This window comes from Corvus kubaryi, unplaced genomic scaffold, assembly GCF_017639235.1.
Source record: "Corvus kubaryi isolate FWS band 111438036 unplaced genomic scaffold, C.kubaryi_AGA036_p1.0 65168, whole genome shotgun sequence".
NCBI classification, from domain to species: domain Eukaryota; kingdom Metazoa; phylum Chordata; class Aves; order Passeriformes; family Corvidae; genus Corvus; species Corvus kubaryi.
In genome coordinates, this window is record NW_024581809.1 from 46,075 (window position 1) to 66,356 (window position 20,282).

Consider the following 20,282-nt stretch of genomic DNA (forward strand, 5'->3'; position numbering starts at 1 on the left):
CTCAAAAGTCATAATATAATCCTTTCTCGTTCTTGTCATCAGTGTTTAAATCTCCCAGCAATCAGTTACACTCAGTTCTTACTTCATTGAGAGATACTGTGATTGTTCCTTATTAGACATTTGAGAATGTACTACTTATAATAATGCAATTACATATGCTTATTAAAATGAAAAAATGTTAAGGGTTTGAGAGAGCCTTTGTGTTTCTCAAAGATACTTCTCTTTTGTGGGAGTCATGTTGACCACTGATACCTTTAATATTCCAGCTATCTGTAACTGTGGTGATAGCAGAGCTTTGTCAAAGACCAGGATATACAGACTGGAGCAGTTTAACAAGTAATCATAGCCACTTGGCTTTTAAAAGCATGAATCTTGATCAGTTCAGCAAGTAATACTTTTGTCTTAAAGATAAGATAGAGATACTACATACAGCTTGATATAGTTGGTTAGAAGCTGGCTGGAATTAATGTTCTGTAAAGTATGTAAAGCAGCATAAGAACCATTGGTAACTGTTTACATGCTATTAATAATTAGCAACCTTCCTACCAGTCTGTTAGGAAAGAACCATGCATTGGGCACAATAGAAACCCAACTCTATACGGTTGGGTTCAAATTACATTTGACTTCGACAGTAGGGCATGAATGGGGCTCATTTGAGTTTCTGCCACTGTAAACAAAGAGATGTTGGAATGTTTCATTGGTTTATTGATTTATTTATTTGGACAGGTGCAACTTGATCATATGAAATAATTTTTTTATTCAAATACAGGCAGAAAATATCTTAATAAGCATTGTCCGGTCAGAGTATATGATACTAACCAATGTCTTGACTCAAATTAATTTAGCCGGTGGCTGGTTTTGAATTTGAGTCTTAGACTAATCAAATCTTGTTCTAGAGAAAGTGCTTTATCTGGACTTAAAAAATAGAAAATACAGATTTTATTTTCTGATTAATTTCTTTTTAGGTACTAAGTTCCTTCTTTTACTTTCTGCTAAAAATTATGTGCATGTCTGTGGGGTAGATTCTGTTAATGGTAATGGACCTCATCCTTGGGAAGAGGTCATTCAGTTCTGATGGATCCCATCTGTATGAGGATGATTCTCTAGGGTGTAATTTTCCTCAGCTATTTGAAACCCTCTCTTAAGTGCTCCAAAGCAATCAGGTTCTATAATTTGCAAAATGATGGAAGAGGAAAGAGCCAGGAAGATTGTTGGTGGGATGGTATGTTAGAATGCAGTATCACAGGACTAACAGCCTAAATTATGCAAGGAAAGACTTGATTCAGGCTTTTTTTGCCATCTCCATCAGCTGGACACCTACATTTCTCCAGAGTGGACACTAAAAAGGGAGAATGGATGATGGTAGCACATCTTACAATTTGGAGCAGGGGAAGGTTGAGACTAGAGAAACAATACGAAGTTACATGCAGAAGACATTACCCTTGGTCCTCAGTTTTCCAACTCTTTTGTGTTAAATGGAAAATTGCTCAGCAATCTGCTAACAAATCCCACAAATACCTTGCTTACAGGTAGAAATAAACCTACAGAAAGATTGAGCTGACCTTGCACATTTAGTACCTTAAATCATCTTACCATACAACACAGCCCATGTTGCAGCTGTGTGTTGTATCATAGTCCTATCTAAGTTGTTCCTCTGTCTCTCACCAGGTGGAATGAATTGGATATACACTCAGCTTTGGAAGCAATGGCTTTGATATTTCAGTTCACACTGAGATTTTGCTGTCTTTATTTCTCTTTCAACATTATACTGCATTTAAACAATATCAGGACTTCTCCTGTAATGCACACGTTCAATTCCTGTCAGTGCTAACAGAAGGCATGTGCATACACCAATGGAAGCACGGATTAGAGTTTCTCTTGAGGTGAACAACTGTTTATAATTAGAGTTGTGGGAATGAAGAAAAACCCAGCTAGCAAGCAAACAGTCCCTCTTCCAAAAAGCTTGGTAAACTCATAAAGCTCAGGGGCTTAATCTCTGAACCAGAGTGCTTGTTATCTAATCCCCACCAGCTGTTGTGTACTTGGTAGCCATGACATCTGTAATAGAGCTGAAGTGCCTGTCTATATTGGTTGGCACCTTTACCCACCAACTGAACTTGATTCTTCTCTCATTGCTCACATTTACCTGCTTTAAATCATTAACCAGTTGCTCAGGGTTTGATCATCCATTTAACCATACTTTATAATAGAAGTCAAGTGCTGCTTTTCACGTTAAGCATATTTTAGGTATGTAGCTCTTCAACAGGTCTCGTTTTTGTGTTGCTAATAAGAAAAAGGTATCAACCACAAGAATTTCCTCTGGTTTCATAATGATTCCTAACATAGACTTAAAACTGACCTGGGAGTGAAATCTCTTGAGTTGTATTTGAGCTGAAAAATACCATCATGCTTCCAGTAAACAGAGTAAAGAATTATATGCATCTCCATTAACTGGTGTGTATGAATTGCTATAGGTAACTGTAGACCATAGAATGAAAATGTAAGCAAAGTGTATACGTGCTCATTATAGCTGTGAAAGAATGCTTGTTTTCAGAGATCACTGTCAGCTGTGCTGTAGTGGATACTGTTCTTTTTAAACTGGCAGAGGACAGGAATTGGCCCAGCTTGAGAAAATCAGCCGTTTTATGTCTCCCAGTTCTTGAATGAGTGCTGTGACTCAAGCCTGCTGCGAGACAGTGCCCTCAGCACCACTAGCAGTGCAGGGGAACAGCTGCTGTGTAGAGTGGAGTGTGACCCCTTCATGTTAGGTGTGGCTAAAACTCCTATTTTGAGCCTTGTGAGGGGTTAGAGGGAAGGTGTCTTGTTCCTGGATCCCACATGAGTTTAGTTAGGAAGTAAGTGCTGAACTGTTCTCAAGGTAAGACCATTTCTGGACATGGAAGAACATATCTGTGGGTTGTTTTACTGATTAAAACATAGCTGTTTATGGCTTCCTGGCACCTTGAATGGGCAGCTGAAGTTGATGCTGGGCCTGAAGGCTACAATAAACTTACGTTAGCTGTCATCATAATATTGTGGGTCTAAGATTTTAAACTGTCCTAAGACAGTTCTCAGTGTCTGTAATACTGTCAAAGTCCAGAATACTGGCATCTTCAATAAAACCAGCTGTACTAAATTTTCAAAGAAATACCTCTTAAGTTTTGTTAAATTCCATTAAAGTAATTTTTCACTTGGAGTTGATTTGACTGATTTTTAATTTTTTCCCCCCAGAATGGCACTAAGAAGTTCTGGGATTTTATGAGGACACATGACAGGTAACAATGGCATCACATTATTTCCCACTGTCTTTGTGTTCTGTTTTATATTGTATTCTCTTTCATTGGTCAGATGTTGTTGATGTTGTCTTTCCTCCAGTTTCCTCTTCAATTCTCACTTCTTGTGTAATACTTGCAGGTAGTTGTCTACTGTTTTAGATGGAATTAGCAGAAATTTTAAAATCTCCTTGTGGCTTATTATGTTTTCAGTAAGTTTTGTCTGTGCTTGACTATTCAGATGCTAAGAGTTTTAACACATAATTTATTGTACATTTTAATGATTACATAGAAGATGGAACTGAAAGTTTGGATTGTATGAAATCCGCTTTTTTGAGTGGGAATATATTACCTGAAGGAAGGACTTTCTTCTGTCTTTCCAAATGTATTTCTCTGATCAGGAAAGAAAAGCAATTAACTCCCAACTTCAAAGATCAGTTCATACAAGATTATAACAAATAAGGTATATATTAAACCGACCAAGTCTTAGTGTTATTACAAACTAAAATATTTATATGTCTTTCAAAAAGCATTAATATTTAATCTGTTTGCTGAAAATTCAGGTACTAGAATACAAAAATAAAAAGCAAGGCTGACAATACTTTTCCAAGAAAAAGCTTTTCTAAATCTATTAAATGTAAAAAATGTAGCAAGACACTAAAATAAATTGTGACATGAACATAACCACATCAAGAGATGTGTTTTTTGTGTGCATTAAATAACTAAAATCAGTTACATTTAGGGAAATTCTTCTCTGTTGGAACCCTCTAAGTCCTTACATGAGTCTTTTTGTGACATGAGTCTTTAGATGTGTGTGGGTACCTGGGAGGAATATAAAATTCTAGCAACACTTTTTATCTATATAAAGATTATGAAGGTAAAATTTTCAGGAGGACTGGGAAAGTATTAGCTAGATTAAAAATGCCTGTACTGCTTGAGAATGAGGGCAGAAGAGGGAGTGATATTTCAATACTGAACTTCACACTTGCTTTTGGAATTTGCCTGGAAGACAGTTCTGTCTTTGCACTTTGTCTGTCCATATGGGCGTGTGCCTGAATTTATGATAGCAGATACAAAGGCTGAAATCATAATTGATTGCTGGAAATTTAATATATGCCCATTCAAGCAAGTGAATCCAGCCTCAAGTCACAGTGCTGAGAAGATGACTTCCAGATGAATTTGTATGACTATTTTTGTTTAAACTTTAGTTTATCACTTTGTGATAATGTGTGAATATATGCAACTAACTGAGTGGGGTAAGTATTAAAGGATCAGTTTTCCATGAACTTCTTGGGAACAGTATTTCTGAACGACTTTTGTGGACATTTTTAAAATAGTTGAGAACATAACTTTATAAAAAGGCTATGGCCACATGTCATGCCAGTCATCTCTGGTCACATAACATTTGTTAGCTTCAGATGTACAACAGCTGCCACCCGAACTTATTAGTGACTACTGTTGAACTGCAGAATGTCTAACACTCTTTCACAAGGAAATTCATTGCAGCTTCTGACACCAAAGGTAGTAATGTGAACTTTCTGCATAGGAAATCCATGGGTTTACGTAAATTTTATTTGTGACTAGGAAGGCAATTATTATCCAATACATTAGTCAGATTCAAAATCCCTTATAATTCATTAAAGCCCTATATTTTGCTGTATGTTAATAGCTGTGATGCTTGTTATATGGAAAAGTCATGTTAACTAGTTGCTGAAGATTCTAGAGAAATTCATACTGAGAGAGCTCTTAGTGGTTCATTACTGTTAATGAAGGATAAATATTGAAGAAGAGGAGAGGTTTCTGGGACATATGTTCTGTTGGTCAGGATTTCCCAGTGTGTATGTCTGCTTGAGGAAAATTGTAGATGTTTTCCAGAATTAAGATCCCTTTTCCATAACACTTTTCCATAAGTGTTCATAACTTACTACTTATGAAAATGCTGTAAGACTGTTAAATGCTCCAAGATTTTATAACAGGTATGTTTACCTGAGCTGAGCATGTTGGAATTCCAGATCAGTAAAGAACACATGTATATATTATATATTTACATAGAATTGATATGTATAATAAATTCAGTGATGATGAATAGAAAAGCAACTGTGTAATCATACAAAACCAGACATTGTGTCTAACCCATGTCTTTATTTGTCATCCTCTTTCAGCAGCACAAGTAAACATGCTTAAGACTGACTTCCTTGCTGCATGATAGTGAACTGACAGCTTGTGTGTTGGGTTCCTTTGGGACCTCAGTGTTCTGTCTCATTTCAAATTAGGTCAATGTAAGCCAATATGTAATAGATTTGTATCAGAAGATACAGGAAAATATTTACCAAGAGAGATGAAGTTATTGTTGTATAAATGTATCCTTTCCAACTGTTTGGATGAACAGCTGATTAAAGTATACAAAGACAAAAACACAAAGACTGCAGTAGTCACTTCATTTGCCTTGGGTGTGAGTCATCTTTTAAAATCTCACTATATGTTGCAGTAGGGCAAGATCATTTAACCATATGCAGGCTGGTGTAACTCTAGCACAAGTTAAAATAGCAGAATTGGTATTACTTTTCCTTTCCGTTCCATTCCATTATTGCAGATCTGGGCATGAGTCTACAGTATGTGGTTCCTGAACTTTCTTAAGACCAAGATCATTTAGAACTAGAGTTACCAGTCCTGAAGTCACCTCTGTAATTTATGTTGAACAAATAGTTGCTTATTCCAAATCCCCCCAGCCACTTAAAGATAAAAATAGTTATGTGCAATTTATTACTAGTCACACAATAAACTGTGGCCAAGGCAAACCTTCAGAACCTTAGCTGTCAAAAGTGAACTGAGTGTCAGGATAGACAAAAGAAGCAGTATTTCTTACCATATTTAGGTTTAAATTGTAACAGAAGGAAGCTCCAGGACACAAGGACATACCCATGGACAGTAGTTTGGTCCTGGAATGATTCGCCCAGAGAGACTGAGGAATCTCCATCCTTAGAGAAGTCCAAACCTTGACTGGACAAGGCTCTGAGAAATCAGGCCTAACTTAGAGTTTAGTGTGACTTTTAACAGGAGATTGGATCAGATGATCTCTAAAAGTTGCTTACATCCTGAAGGTTTCTATGATTTTACAAGCATATTAAATGTTTAATGAGTGTTACAGTTCCCATCTGAAAACTGTCAAAAATTTGCAAACTTGTCAAGAAATCTGCCAATTTCTAAGCCATTTTTCTGTTGGAAAATAATGAGCTTACTATTGTTCTTGTCCTATGGAGGCAGATTTAAGTTAATCTTTCTCTGAAACATGCAGATGAACATTATCAAAGCTCACTGGAAGGTTTTATTATGTTGTTAGAAACAACAGTGAAGTTTACTAAAAATGACTGAAGAGAAGCAAAAATCCTTGATTACCTCTTCTCCATGGTAATTATAGAACAAGTTTATTGAGGTGGTGCTCCTAAGTGCTACATAATTCTGGTCTGTTGTGTTAGGCACACAGCAAAAGATGCTTTCTGCAGTTCTGCACTGCTTTCTTTTCTAATTAAGTATGATTTTCCCTTTAATATTCAAATGATGTGTTTGGTCACACATATCCTGATGAAAATCAAGCAGAGTGCAAGCAATGGAAATTTAGATGCAAGGTGTATTTCAAGATTCTTTTTAGACTTGGGTCTGTCAGAACTGGTTAGCAATTTGTGGGGGTGTGATTTGTGGGCTGAAGAGCTGTTAATTTTTTTTAAGGACTTGGCTTTTAAAAATAAAAGTCTTTATCAGAACGTTTTCCTTCTGCAAATTTGTGGTGATTTTCTGTTAGAAATAGAAACATACTAAATTTTACAGAGTAACCATCGATACCTGTAACAAAAAATTATTCTCTAAAACCAGACTCAGGTTACAGTTATATTCTCCCTCATTCTAATTTTGCTATATTTAGTACAGTAAGAGCCTGAAATGTAATACTTAAGTTCTACATTCATCTACTTTATAAAGCAATAGACCACGTTCGTTTCAGGTTTCAGCAGCTCCCCTTAAACAGATTCAAGGCTTTTAAAAGGCATAATTTGGGAACAGATGAAGGTCAGTGTACAGTCATGTGCTCTCTTCTGTGCTTTGAGTAACAACGCTTGAGAACAGGGACACAACTGTACCTTTTCCTAGTTGACAAAACAATTTTATGTCTACTTCTCTATTGGAAAGATGAAAAATGCACTGTAAAGTTCACTACATTTAAAGGAAAACAAATTTGAGGAGACTGAAGTGTGCAAGGTAGTTAAGTGAGTTCCTCTCACCTCTGAAAATATCATGTGATGAGTAAAAAGCATTTGGACTGAAAAACTTGCAGCTCTACATGTGCATCATACCCCATTCATGCTGTGGTTTTACCCTCAAAATCATGTCACAGTGACTCAGCAATAGTTCCTGACTTAAAAATTGTTCATGAAAAAACCATTAGGTTTATTCTTGTATTCCTGCCTTGCAAGATTTGCTTTTTTTTTTTTTTTAAAGTAGAGAGATTAATTTGTTTCACATTTAAAAGAAATTAATTCCTAATCTAATTTGCTTCCTTGGAAAAAATGACTTTACAATTTATCTATTACAAAGACAACTGAAAAATGTATTTTTCTATCAGGAGTGAGTTTACAAGGTGAAGGAAACCAAGGCAATCTACACCTCAGCTTGTTCTATCCTGCAGGTACCAGTCCTGGGGACAAACAGGAGGAGGCTCTCAAGGCAGGTTAAAAATGAGCATAACTTAGAAGGAGGAGATGAAGGTATCCAGGCTCTGTGCTCTGCAGTTACCTGGCCGAGGGCAGAAATCCCTGGCTGAGGGGAGTAAGGAATGCAGCCCAACAGCTGCCCCAGGAGGTGGCTGCATCCCGGCTCTGGCCACGAGAGCCGGCCGGGGATGGGTCACCAGAGCCGGGCAAGTGGCCTGCAGGAGCCACGGTTGCTATTCTGGCTCGGTGGCTGTAGCAGGCAGCTATGGAGACAGAGTGGAAGTCATGTGCCCTGATCACATTATAGGAGTGGATTAAATTCCTTCTCCTATTTCATATGCCAGATCATTTGGGCTTTATGGAAACTTAATCCTGTATGTATTTTTCTGGTTTATGTCCTAGTGTATTATAAGACACCATGAAATTTAACTCAGATGCTTCCTTTCCACAAGAATTATCACAGTAGTTTTAAAATACAGCTTTTTAACATCCTTATAGGTAAAAAAAAAAAGTTTTTCTTGGGTGGCATCTTGGGTGGCATATGCCTTTTACTTGCAGTGATGTGCTGTTGTTCTGCAAACCTTGTCTATCTTTGTAATGTCTCCTCCAGGGTGTCAGTGATGTGGAATTTTCTTGATTATCTTCAAAAATAGTGTGGAGGATAATGCAGTGTTTAAAATCGACTGGAGATAGTTAAACAAACAAAAACGATGGAAAGTTTAGGGAAATAACAGCTGAGAGAAGGTAATGAGGGCTGGGCATGTTCATGCAGAGGGTAGCACAACTGAGGAGAGAAATTACCATTTATCACAAAATGTGAAGGAACGTTACAGAGCAGGCCAGAATCATTTAATTTCGTCAGTAATCAATGGCAGAATGAGAAATTATGTGTGGTGGGGAAAGTATTTTTAAAATTAAACAGTAAGAAACTTTTTTTACCAATAAGCAATAAGACAATCCAGGAAGGCATGTTTTGTAATCACTGTCATTGAAAACGCTCAGGTCTAGGCTTGATATCTGTCTATCAAGGATGCTGTCAGGATAATGATAATTTTCCTGGTATTAGAAGGAAAAAATGTAGTAGCCTATTAGTTTTCTTCAACCCAAGTAATTACAGTATTTGTTTGCATACGATATTTGCAAACAAAATGCACTTAATGGTGTGTTTTTCGTTGTTCATTTTTGGCGTTTTTTGAAGTGAAGACTTGACAGATCCTCTGCTTTTGTGCCAGGAATTCTGCAGGCGTATTTACTGTCTTTTAAAATGAGTTACTCTGTTGTTACCTTAGGATCCAATCTAAATAAAAGCATAGGAATGAGAGAAATGTTAATGTATTTGATGCTGTAAAGTTATCAGAGAGAAACATGAAATCATAAGCCAAATTTTCAGATTCTCATTTCATCTTTTTAAGCATGTGATATGAAAGCACCCTATAGCATATAATAATCTCTTCTCTGCTGTATCACTGAAACAGGGTAAAATGGCAATAAAATCTTTATTGAGGGCATCGCTTCATTGGGAACTTAAATATTTGCCTAATTTTAAGAATAGAATCCTTTAAAACTCTTACAGCTGAGCAGGTACACAAGAATTTTGGCTGGTTAATCATAAATTTCTGAATAAAGGTTTCTGGTATCCAGATTAGAAGCATCTTGGGTTTTTTACAAGTTTAGGGATTTAATTTTCTAGTGTTTCCAATAATATGCAAAATAAATGAATGTGTTTGTTCTCTTATATTCTCTGAAATGAGAGTCTTCCCTCTGCTTTCGTGTGATTTTGAACTAAACCTGTTCTGTGTGAAGGGTGCCAAGAGTTTGTACATGGGTTAGAGACAGTAGCATGATCATGGCCTGCATTTGGGATTGGTAAAAATAATCTTAGGAAAGCTAGGAAATGTTCTGCAATTGGAGTGTCTGTATTTTATTATTTTAGCTGAAAATATCTCTTGCAAAAGTGGAAATTATTTACACATTATTCTAGAGGTAGGAAAATCTGGGGAAATGTGAACAGCTACCAGTTTCTCACTGATGGTAGTGAGACTGTGCAGTTATACCTGGCAAAAGGTTGTGTTAAGCACATCATACTTGGATTTTGGTGGGTAATAAACAAAGCTGCTGGTTTTCCTTACCTTAGTGCACAACACTTGAACTGTTTGTTTTGTGAGCTGTCCTTGAAACCTGGTGTTGTTTTAAAACTTTGACTTTTGCCATTTCAGAATGGAATGGAGTCGTACTTAGGCCTTTTAGGTGGATTATTCATTGGTCTTACTATGTGACAGTGTTTATAAATGGCAGTTTCACAAATAATTAGGAATTGGAACAAAAGCCCATCAGGCTCTGACATCTGTTGCACATAATGCCCATAAAGCTGTATTCAATCAAATAAGTTAGCATAAAACCTGAATTTATTTACTAAAATATTTTGTTGAAAGAATCCCATTGAGATGCAATGTGTCATTTCCAAGGGTATCCTGGGATACTGGCCAAGATATGACACTTAAGGAATGTTATTGAGAGCAGCATGCTTTGATGTCTCATTTATTTTGCAGTTGAATTTTCTTTTTATTTTTTCTTTGTTATACGAAAATAGGTTGCTGAGAGAATTGTTTATTCCAGAGAAGTTGTCCTGATAGTATTCTCTGGTTAGAAGTACAAATTGCTACTTTACAAGTAGGTATAAATTGTGTTTTGAAAGTGCATGTATATGGGTTTACTACCACTTCTTAGTCCATTTTTACGCTGGTCTGATGATTAACCAAACATATGCTTCCTGCTTTATGGTGTCATGAACAACTTCCTGCTGCAGTTCAGTTTACTGAAACCAACCTTCCTTTTGATTTTGTCTAAAGTAACATTTATTTTCTTAAGCATAAGTGGCTCACCACTTTTTTCTGGGTTTATTTAGTATTAAATATTTACGTTGTATTGGAGAAAGCATTCAAATTTCATCAGAATACAGGAATCTTTTAGACATCTCTAATTATCTATTGCCAAATCCACTTTATCTGTGATTAGTATGAAAGGGTGAATGTTTTTGTCAGGAGCTTATAGCTTTGCTTTTGTAATAGGCTGCATTTTAAGCAGCCAATTGGATTGGTGTTGGCTTTTGAAAGATGCAAAATGCTTTGAAGGAAGACTTAAATGAGCCAGTAAAGATTGTGCAAGCACACACATTTAATCTCAGGACTATCTGCATTGTAGCTAAAGCTCTGGGAAACTAAAGGAATTGCTCTGGAGAATAATCAAAGGGCACAGCTTTATTACATCTCTGTTCCAAAAACGAAGGGGCTGTTTTCTCTGGCTTAAGGACCTGGGTGCTGTGCTGATAAAAGGAAGAACACAGCGCTTTGGAGACCACATTAGAAGTTTTCAGGATGTGTCCAGCTGTGAAATGGATGGTTAATTTGAATACAGAAGTGACACAGGATCTATATACAATTTTTTCTTATGGACATCAAAAATAATTTTGAAATAAGATGAAGTAGGCCCTCTTGAAGGTCGACTCCTCCCAAAGAATTGCTTTTGAGTGTTGGCTCTCTAACAAGTTTAGGTGGTTTTTGATTATCACTTTAAAATTGAAAGCACAGTCATTTTAGATTCAAACAAGAAAAGGACACATGTTTACAAACGTGAACGTGGTTTTGTGGAGACCTTACAGCACCTTCCAGGATCTGAAGGGGGCCCACAGAGAAGCCAGAGAGAGACTCTCTGTCAGGAGCTGTTGTGATAGGACAAGGAGTAATGGGTACAGATTGAAAGAGGGAAAATTTAGGTTAGCTATTAGGAAGAAATTTTTTACTGTGAGCGTGGTGAGACACTGGAACAGGTTGCCCAGGGAGGTTGTAGGTGCCCCAACCCTGGAAGTGTTCAAAGCCAGGTTGGATAATACCTTGAGCAACCTGGTCTGGTGAGATGTGTCCCTGCCCATGGCAGAGGGGGTTGGGAGTAGAGGATCTTTAAGGCCCATTCCAACCCCTTAGCATTTTATGAACATACTTTAATCCTGATCTGGGGTGTTTCTCGAACATAATAGTTTAAAAAGACTAGATGGAATTATAGTCTTGACATGGCAAACTATGAATAATCAATTTGTCAACCTTCTATGAACAAAGAAAGCCAAATTAATATAAGATCAAGAAGAAAAATTTATACTTCAAAGCTAAAACAATTATGGGACTTCTAAATTATTTATTTATATATTTTCTTACTAACTTTTCATCTAGTATGATTCATAAATCTTGACATTTTCTCCTTTATGAGCATTGTGGGCAAAAATATGAAATATATGTTTTATATTCACATGCTCTCCAGCAGAGATGAGTGCATCTCTAAATACTTCTGTGGTTGCACACTACATTTGATTATTTTCTTCTGATTGTATCAAAGGGATTTTTAAAACCAAATATCTGTTGAGAGTCAAGGGGATTGATTAAATCACTTACTTGCTTTTATTCCTGCATGCTATTTTTGTGTCTCCTTTTGGAATCTGCCATTTCTTTGTCTTCTTTGAGAATGAAAACTGAAATACTGCAGGCTCTGTATTAGTGGTATTGAAGGGGTTTTGATAGTTTGTTTTGGTTTGTTTATTGTGTTTTTTTAAAAATCATACATCATTAGTTCCTAAAGTCTCCCCCATGGAGCTGAGATTATTGTTTGTAGGCAGCACTTACTGGTATTACAGGCTTTAAACTAATTTTGAGATACTTTTTAACCTTTAAAACTAGGTGAAAGTAGCTGAGGTTAATAGCTGAGAAGTCCTGGCTTTCAACATTGTCAGTCTTTTTTTAGGTGCTTTATCTTCCATTATTCATTTCTGATCAGAGTTTGTGTGTGTCACACATATGCCCATGCTTGACACAAGCAGCTCCTGAGTTGCTCTTACAAGGATTTAAGAAAGGTCAACTTCTTTGCCTGTGTTACCTCATCAATTACTTAACATATTAGCATTTTAGTTATTAGTACAAGATTGTCATTGAAAGTCCTCATCTCCAGCCTTGAGAGTCTTAGCTCAATGAGAGAAGTACAGGAGAGCCTTGTCCTTGTCTTTGTGATTGCTATACTGTGGGGATTTTCTAAAATTATTTTTTAGTTTTACAAATTCACATTTGTAAAGTCAGCATTAAAGCCGCACCTAAGAATAAAGAAAGACTGAATCAATCTTTATTTATTAAAGGATTTTGAAAATTTGTCTCATGAAAAGCAGTTAGTAAGTGTCAGCAGTTGCATGTGGATTAACTATAGCCCAGGTTAACAACTGTCAAATCATGAAGACAGATTACCAAATTGATGACTACAAGGCAAAATTGCATGATTACCTGAAAAAAATAAACTATAACAAAAAGCAAAAAAACCCCAAACCTTTGGACAAAAAAAATAACCCTAAAAAACCACCAAAAAAATCAACAAAGCCCCCTAATCCCAAAAACCTTCTTTCAAGTATTGGAGCTCTAGAAGTACATATTTAAGAAGCTGTGGCAAAGTTTATTTGCTGATCTCAGTTCCTAGGATGTATTTCAAAAGAATTAACTTTGCATGGTCCATATGTGTGTGTGCACATTTTAACAGGATGTCAGTTTTCATCTGTCCCCTACCTCAGAACTGCTGTGGTCAAATGCTGCATGTCTTGTGTTGCTCCATGAAACACCACCTTCCTTTCTCAGGTTTGAGAGTGTGAAGTTGTAGTATTTCTAACTAAATGTCTGCTGAGCTGGAATATCACAAAGCATCAGTTACTGTGATTTCAATAAATACAAAGCTGTACTGTGTTGGGGGAAGGAAAAATGTGGAAGTAGTTTTCTATGGCACACAATGGAGTCATTTTCTGAACTCTTCTAAGAGGTGTTTTCAGCTGTAGAGGTTGTATTCCGGTGCATATTTTCTCTTTTGATAAGGGTCTTAGAGGAGGAATTAAGGTTCTGCACTCTTTATGTTGCAGTGTCCTTGGGTCAGCTGTCTGTAATTTCTGCACATTGACTTAGACAGTTTAGGGAAGTCAAATATCCATCAGAGGATCCTAATACCTATTTCAGTCAGGGCTTTTTTGAAGTTTAAATGGTTAAATGCTACATGACAGCCTTGACTGAATAGTTGGAATCCCTTTCAGAAAACATTGTGTTATGGGCCAAGACCAGACACACTTCAACTGCAAACTTTGAGTACGACAACAGCTTAAGTACAGGTTAAATACTCTTTGTATGTGACATTTTAGGTTCACATCTTTCTTAAAATGTTTTTAAGCTACTCTTAATGTTCCTGTATTTATAGAAAGAACAATATTCTACGTCATTGCACAGTAAGCTGTTTACATGCATGATTTCTTTGGGAAAAACTACTCTAATTATAGTAGTGATTTATTTCATCTGTAAAGGGAAGCTACTGCAGCTACTGCAGTGAGAAGTTGAGCTACTGCATTGGGAAGTTGAGCATGAGGCTGGGCTGAAGGCTGAGTAGGTCTGTGGTCTTCAGCAGCTCCGAAGTGTGTCTGCACACACCCTGTCATCTCTTACTAAGTTCTTTTTCTGTTTGGTTGTCGTCCCTAATGCAGCTACTGGCAGATGTGTGGAGGAGCCAAGTCTCCTTCATTGATCAGTGGCATTTACATTCCTGACCTCTCCTTTTACACCTCTGATTTCCCTCAGAGTCAGCTGCGGGAGGATTAGCCAGCAAAGATACACACCTGTGGAATATGGTAAAAGTGGTAATCTGCCACACAAAATGTAAAGATTAGCGGGTCTAAGCTGAGACAGTGTTTCCTTAGTGCAGAGGTGTTATAGCTTGTTTTAAGGCATGGATGGAAGCTTGGGATTTATCATGATACTTTTATATCAGGGTATTCTTTTCCTTTGTAAAATATAACAAAAAAGTGGTCTTGTGCTGCTGTTTGAGACATGGGTGCATGAAGCCTTTTGTTGCATTAGGACCTTTGATATCCATTTTAGGTTAAATTCTTGTCTAGGATTACTATCTCTTTTAGGAAATGTGGCTGAGCTTTTTTTCTTTTCTAGTGCTTCTGTATGTTTTTTCCCAAATGTGCAGCTTTGGCTTAATTTCTTTTCTGTATCTTTTAGTTGCAGAGATTCTCATGAAAGTCCTTGTGGATGTTTTAATTTTTTACGTTATGTGTTTACTCCTCACTTTAAAGCTGTGTATATAATACCCTAAAATAGGTCTGGTTGTAATCTTTTGAAGGGAATTGCCTTGAAACATCAAATACCTCTGTAATACCCCATGGTATGGTACCACTGAAAGATGTACTTGGACCTACTAATGGATTTGTAGTAGGTTTTTTTTGGTAGCCTGTATCATCCATAAAAATAGCAATCTCAAACTAATTTTGTAGTGAATTCTTTGTATGGTGGTTTAAAACTCTGGAAGATAAGTACTTTCCTCATAGGCCAGACCAAACATCTGAACCCACACATTTGGGTCATTATAAGGAAACCCATTGAAAATGGGAGTGAAGCTCCTCCACTTAGCTCAGTTGAACTGTCTTGCTCTAACTTTGTGTAATACTCAGATAACTGTCCTGAATGCAGCCCTCAGTGGGTTTTCAGAAGTTACAGACCTGGTGACCTGTGGAAATATTTCATGTTATGTTGTTTCTTGTGAACAAAGAAACAGCAAATGGCATTCCCAGTGTTACACCCCTCCTAAGAAGGTAAAATTCTGAACTTTCTCCTCCATGACTCTCCAGCTCTGACAGGAAATAATAGAACTTGTGTGTTGTGGTTTGTTAAAAAATGTAAATTTCTGTTCAAAATTGTTTGTCAGTCTCTCAGAAAATTAGAAGTAATTAAATAGAAAGTTCTACAGATTTGTGCCATTTCTGTACCCTCTCATCTCAAGATGGTGTGAGAAGCAGACAATTGTAATAACTTGCTGCTACTCCTTTCCAGCTAATTTGATCTTGTTCCTTAATTCTGACAGATTGTTTTTAATTTTCCCATCTGTTCCATAAAAATCTCAAGTGATTGACTCCTAGGAAAAAATAATGTCTAATAGCTGAGCCATTTTTAATGAGTTAGTATGAGTTATTTAATGAGACGTGCTGAAGAAGGCAAGCCAAAGGAAAGATTGGGCCTGGGGTGGTGGATGTAAAGAAAGGTAAAGGGCAACCATCTGCTTCAGGAAGCTTCCACTCTCCTCTTCATCAGCAGTTTTAGGCTGCTGCTCTCTCCAGTTTCAGGCAGTGCCCATGGACAAAACAACAAAGGTTCAGTAGCAGTAATTCCTTTTTCCCTTTTATTTAGTGCAGTGTCTGCCCTCAGACAGTACCGTTTTGGGGAGAGGAACAGTCGTGAAAAGGAAAAAAAAACTCAAAGAATAAAAGAATAATATTTAAGTAACCTTAAAAATGTTGTGGTCTGTGGTTTAACTTCATTTCTTCCAGCAACCTACACAGACTCCCAGGTATTTCGGAAAGAACCCCAGTGCCAGTAAACAGAGTGAATGTTCTCCTCCGGCCTCTCCGAAGGCTAAAACCTTTGCTTTAAAATTGCCTGCAAATGGCATATCCCAGGGCAGGAAGCCATCAATATGCAGTACAGGTCTTTGAGAATAGCAACCATGAATATAAATGCTAACATCTGGACTTCTCCCTTCTGTTTTGGTTTTTATATATTATTATAATAAACATTAACATTATTTTTAATAATCATCAGATAGCATTTTCTTTGGCAGCTTGAGACTTCATTATTAAATCAAATAGTGAGAATAAATATACAGTTCTTTTACAAGGAAAGTTGAAAGTTTGACTCAATCCTGCAAATATGCCATTGTGAGTCTAATCTATTGTAGAGTTCATAGAATAATGAATTAACGTCTCGATTGCATACAGTGAGGCAGAACAAATGAGAGAATGCTGCCATGGTAATGAGCAAAATATACACTTGGGGTTTTTTTGGCAGTGGGCTACCAGCTAAGGAGGAAAACTTTTGTCTGCATTTTCTTAAACTAGTAAAACCTGAGAGTGTGTTAAGCAAGCAGAGAGCATCAGTACTCTACACATCCAGAGCATGTCCAAATACTCAGGCTGTCAGGTGTCCCCATGACATTTATTGCAAGCAACCATGAACCACTGAATGTAACAGTTGAAGTTACTAGTTTAAATTTGTACAAAATCGTACTTGGATGGTGTCTGGTTTGAAACCTGAGCTCAGCAAGTAGCTACAGATAGGAGATGCTCTGTGCTTGTACAGAACTCACTGGCTCTGATTGAGACTAGACTGTGCCTGAGGTTTTGACTATCCTAATTTGAGACTGATATAAGGGAACATATGTTTTCATTTGCAAGGGGTTTTTGCTATCTAGTATCAATATTCTTAGACTGAAAGAGAGGGTAGTGGTGGTGTTCCTGTTGGGAAGAAGGAATTGATTGGTGCTTGTTTTCATACCACAAGACAAAAGTGACTTAATTTTGAGTAAATTCTCATGGGCTTTGGGAACATGACCCATTATCTATCCCTCTAGATGGATTTTGGACAAGGACCTTGTTGGGTTGTGGCTTTAGTAATAAATCTTACATGTATTTATAGAGTTGCAATTAAGTTCACAAGATGTAAGTTTAATAGTTCTGCATTAATCCTTCATAAAGCGTTAATCTTTTGGTTTTTTATTTTCCTCCTCAGTGTGTCAATCCTGATCTTTAATACTTCTCGGCAGTGCTTTGTTGTGGTGAAGCAGTTCCGCCCAGGTAATCCTCTTTTTTAGATTTACTTTTGCTCTCTAGTGAAGCAAGCTTTTAAGGGTTTAGCAGTTAAAAGTTGGTGCATCTGTGGTGATAAAATCTTTGTTCTATATTCTGTTTCTTTGTATGATAGCCCATCCTTTTCAGTCAGTCAGAATTTCTAACCAGGGAAATTTCCATTACAGATGAAACAAATGATCAGGGTAGTCTTATATTTTGCTTTTGGGCTGGTTATTGTCCTCTTTTGGATGAAATTACAAACAGCTCTACAATGATCGTGCAAGAAATTGCTTTAATTTGAAGTTCCTTCTTGACCTACTTGTACAGAAGCACAGTATTTTTCTTTTTGTTTTGTCTGAAATATTCTTTTTATTTTTACTGTCTTGTTGTGCATTGTATAGTTGGGAATTTAAAATGAGGGAGATTCAGGACTGTATGCTTTTTCCTCAATATGTGGACAGCTTCATTTTACCAGTTATTAATTTAGGTTAATATACTTATTTGGTTTTTTCTGAGTTTTTGTATCAGTTATTTTAACTCAAAGCAGTATTTACTTTCTGGAAGTTAAAAAGGAAATGCATATTCTCTGCATGTTAATTAAAAGAAATCAGAAGGTATTTCACTGACTGTTGCTAAGAGACCGTTTCGAGACTGCTCATGGTAGACTTTAGAGGAAACTTTCTAGGGTAGTGTCACACTGCCCCTTCTTACTGACAGTGATTACAGCCTCTGCAGTGCTGTGCAGCAGTGTTACACTGACAGTGCATCCTTCTCATGAAGTGCTAATTGCCTTGTATAAAGTGTTTGTTTATCTGTTCAGCACTAATCCACTGTCTTTTATTTGCCAGCGAATAAAGGGTTCCTGTAGCTGTTGCTCTCTTTGAGGCAGTTTTCGGGAGAAGCCTTCGTATGTGTACACATATATATTAATTTATATATATATGTGCTGAGCAGCAACACATTCATTGCATTATCTGTATGGAAGTGTCAAATCAGCCTCAAAAGAGTGGACTGTTTGTGGAGTTAAACCATTCCAGGGGCTGGAGCTGCTCAGGCACCTGGCCGTAGGCACAGTGGTCAGTCAGACACCCCACAGCAGCTCAGTCATCACAATCATGCCCTGACATTACTCACGTCCCTATATTTATAATTATATCTCCATTCCATGGTTATTGTCTGCCCTGGTGCCTGTTCCACAAAGCAAAGACAAAGGCTGAGGCTTTTCTCATTGCCAGATCCTACCAGGATCCCACCAGGAAGGCGATCACTCATTGCTGTGAGTGAACAGCTGCCGCTCGCTCTCCAGGCACGGCCCCTGCACGTGTGCTGGTGCCATGTGTGCTCGTCCTTCCCTAGGCTGTGCTGTCAGGAGCAGCTTTTCCCACTGATGTCTGTGGTGCTTGTAAAGGCACTCATCCTTCCCTGCCCTTACATTCCCACGCCATTCCCTTTGGCAGCAGCAGCCTTTATGCAGCCACAGCAGAATGGCTGCAGACAGGAGGTCTGAGGATCAGGCAGCTGAAGGAGTTCATGCTGATTTGAGGGGTGGCAGGAGCACACAACCAGTGAGGCAAACAGTGTGCTCTGAGCTTAGATCATCTTGAATGATCATGAAATCACACATTTGGGAGGAGCAGAGAGAAGAAAGTTAAACGTGTATCTCTGTATATGTTCCTCACCCATGACTAATTTGCAAAGGTATTGGTCAATGCTTATTTTGGTAGGCAATTGACCACACATTTTCAAATATAATAAAATGATATATTCCTGGGAAGGGCTGGAATTAGGACCTATGAGCATGTACTCTGGTTTATTCACTGTAAGTATAATGACTTATGGATTGTGATGTTTGTTTTTCCACTGACTTAAAGTAAACAGTATCAAAGATTTGAATCATAAGCCCTGTTCTGTTTCAGGACGTACGGAACACCAGTGCAGTCAGAAGTTAGAGAGGAGCCAGCACCTTCCCCAGACAGCCAGACCCCATTGGCTCCTTAGTCCCTACTGCTGTTTTCTTCTGTTTAGGGGTAGCAAACAAGTCCCTATATGTATCACCCACAAAGGCTGCTTTGAGTAACAGTAGTGATCTTATTTGCTCAGTTTGGTTGAGCCATCTATCCTTTGTCCCACCTTACAGAAAGGAAGGTGAGAACGTCAGTTCTACTGGAGTTTCCGCTCTGAGGCTTCTTACAGCTGAGTGGCTCCAGGGTAATTAGTTCAGATGTGGATTCCACCACTTCCTTAGGAAGCCTTTTCCAATGCCTGCCAACCCTTTCTTTTGTCATTCTTCCTGATGTGCAACCAGAAGCTCCTCTGGGCACAGGTTGATTCCTCGCCATGCTGCCTCTCATGGCCGTGTCCATCTGGCGATGAAGGAGATTGCCCAGCAATGAGGAAGTGGCAGTTCCTGGCCAAGGAAGCATAGGAAGACAAGGGAACAGTGGGACAAGTGGCTGGGTGACTGTGCTGGAGCTTCTGGATTCTGCTTTCCAAACTCTTTCTGGATTTGCCGCAAGATGACAACCTGTGATGAGGAAGAGGAGAGGTTTCCCTCTGAAGAGTGTGCATTAGCCAGTAGGTCACACACTGCTTTTCCATCCGGTTTTTATCACCCTGTGCATC

General features: G+C 37.8%; 1 protein-coding gene across 2 annotated transcripts in view; it reads left to right on the forward strand.

The window, feature by feature from the left end:
- LOC121673081 (uridine diphosphate glucose pyrophosphatase NUDT14-like) overlaps nucleotides 1-20,282 on the forward strand; it is a 60,451-nt gene that overhangs the window by 24,849 nt on the left and 15,320 nt on the right. The window contains exons 1-3 of one of the 2 annotated variants that reach the window (XM_042046126.1): nucleotides 10,558-10,645; nucleotides 17,602-17,666; nucleotides 19,966-20,234. In XM_042046126.1, coding sequence (XP_041902060.1) covers nucleotides 20,177-20,234 — 58 coding nt within the window. In that variant the 5' untranslated portion in view covers nucleotides 10,558-10,645; nucleotides 17,602-17,666; nucleotides 19,966-20,176. Of the gene's footprint in view, nucleotides 1-3,231; nucleotides 3,276-10,557; nucleotides 10,646-17,601; nucleotides 17,667-19,965; nucleotides 20,235-20,282 lie in introns of those variants that run through there. The other variant, XM_042046125.1, reaches the window with a different exon arrangement.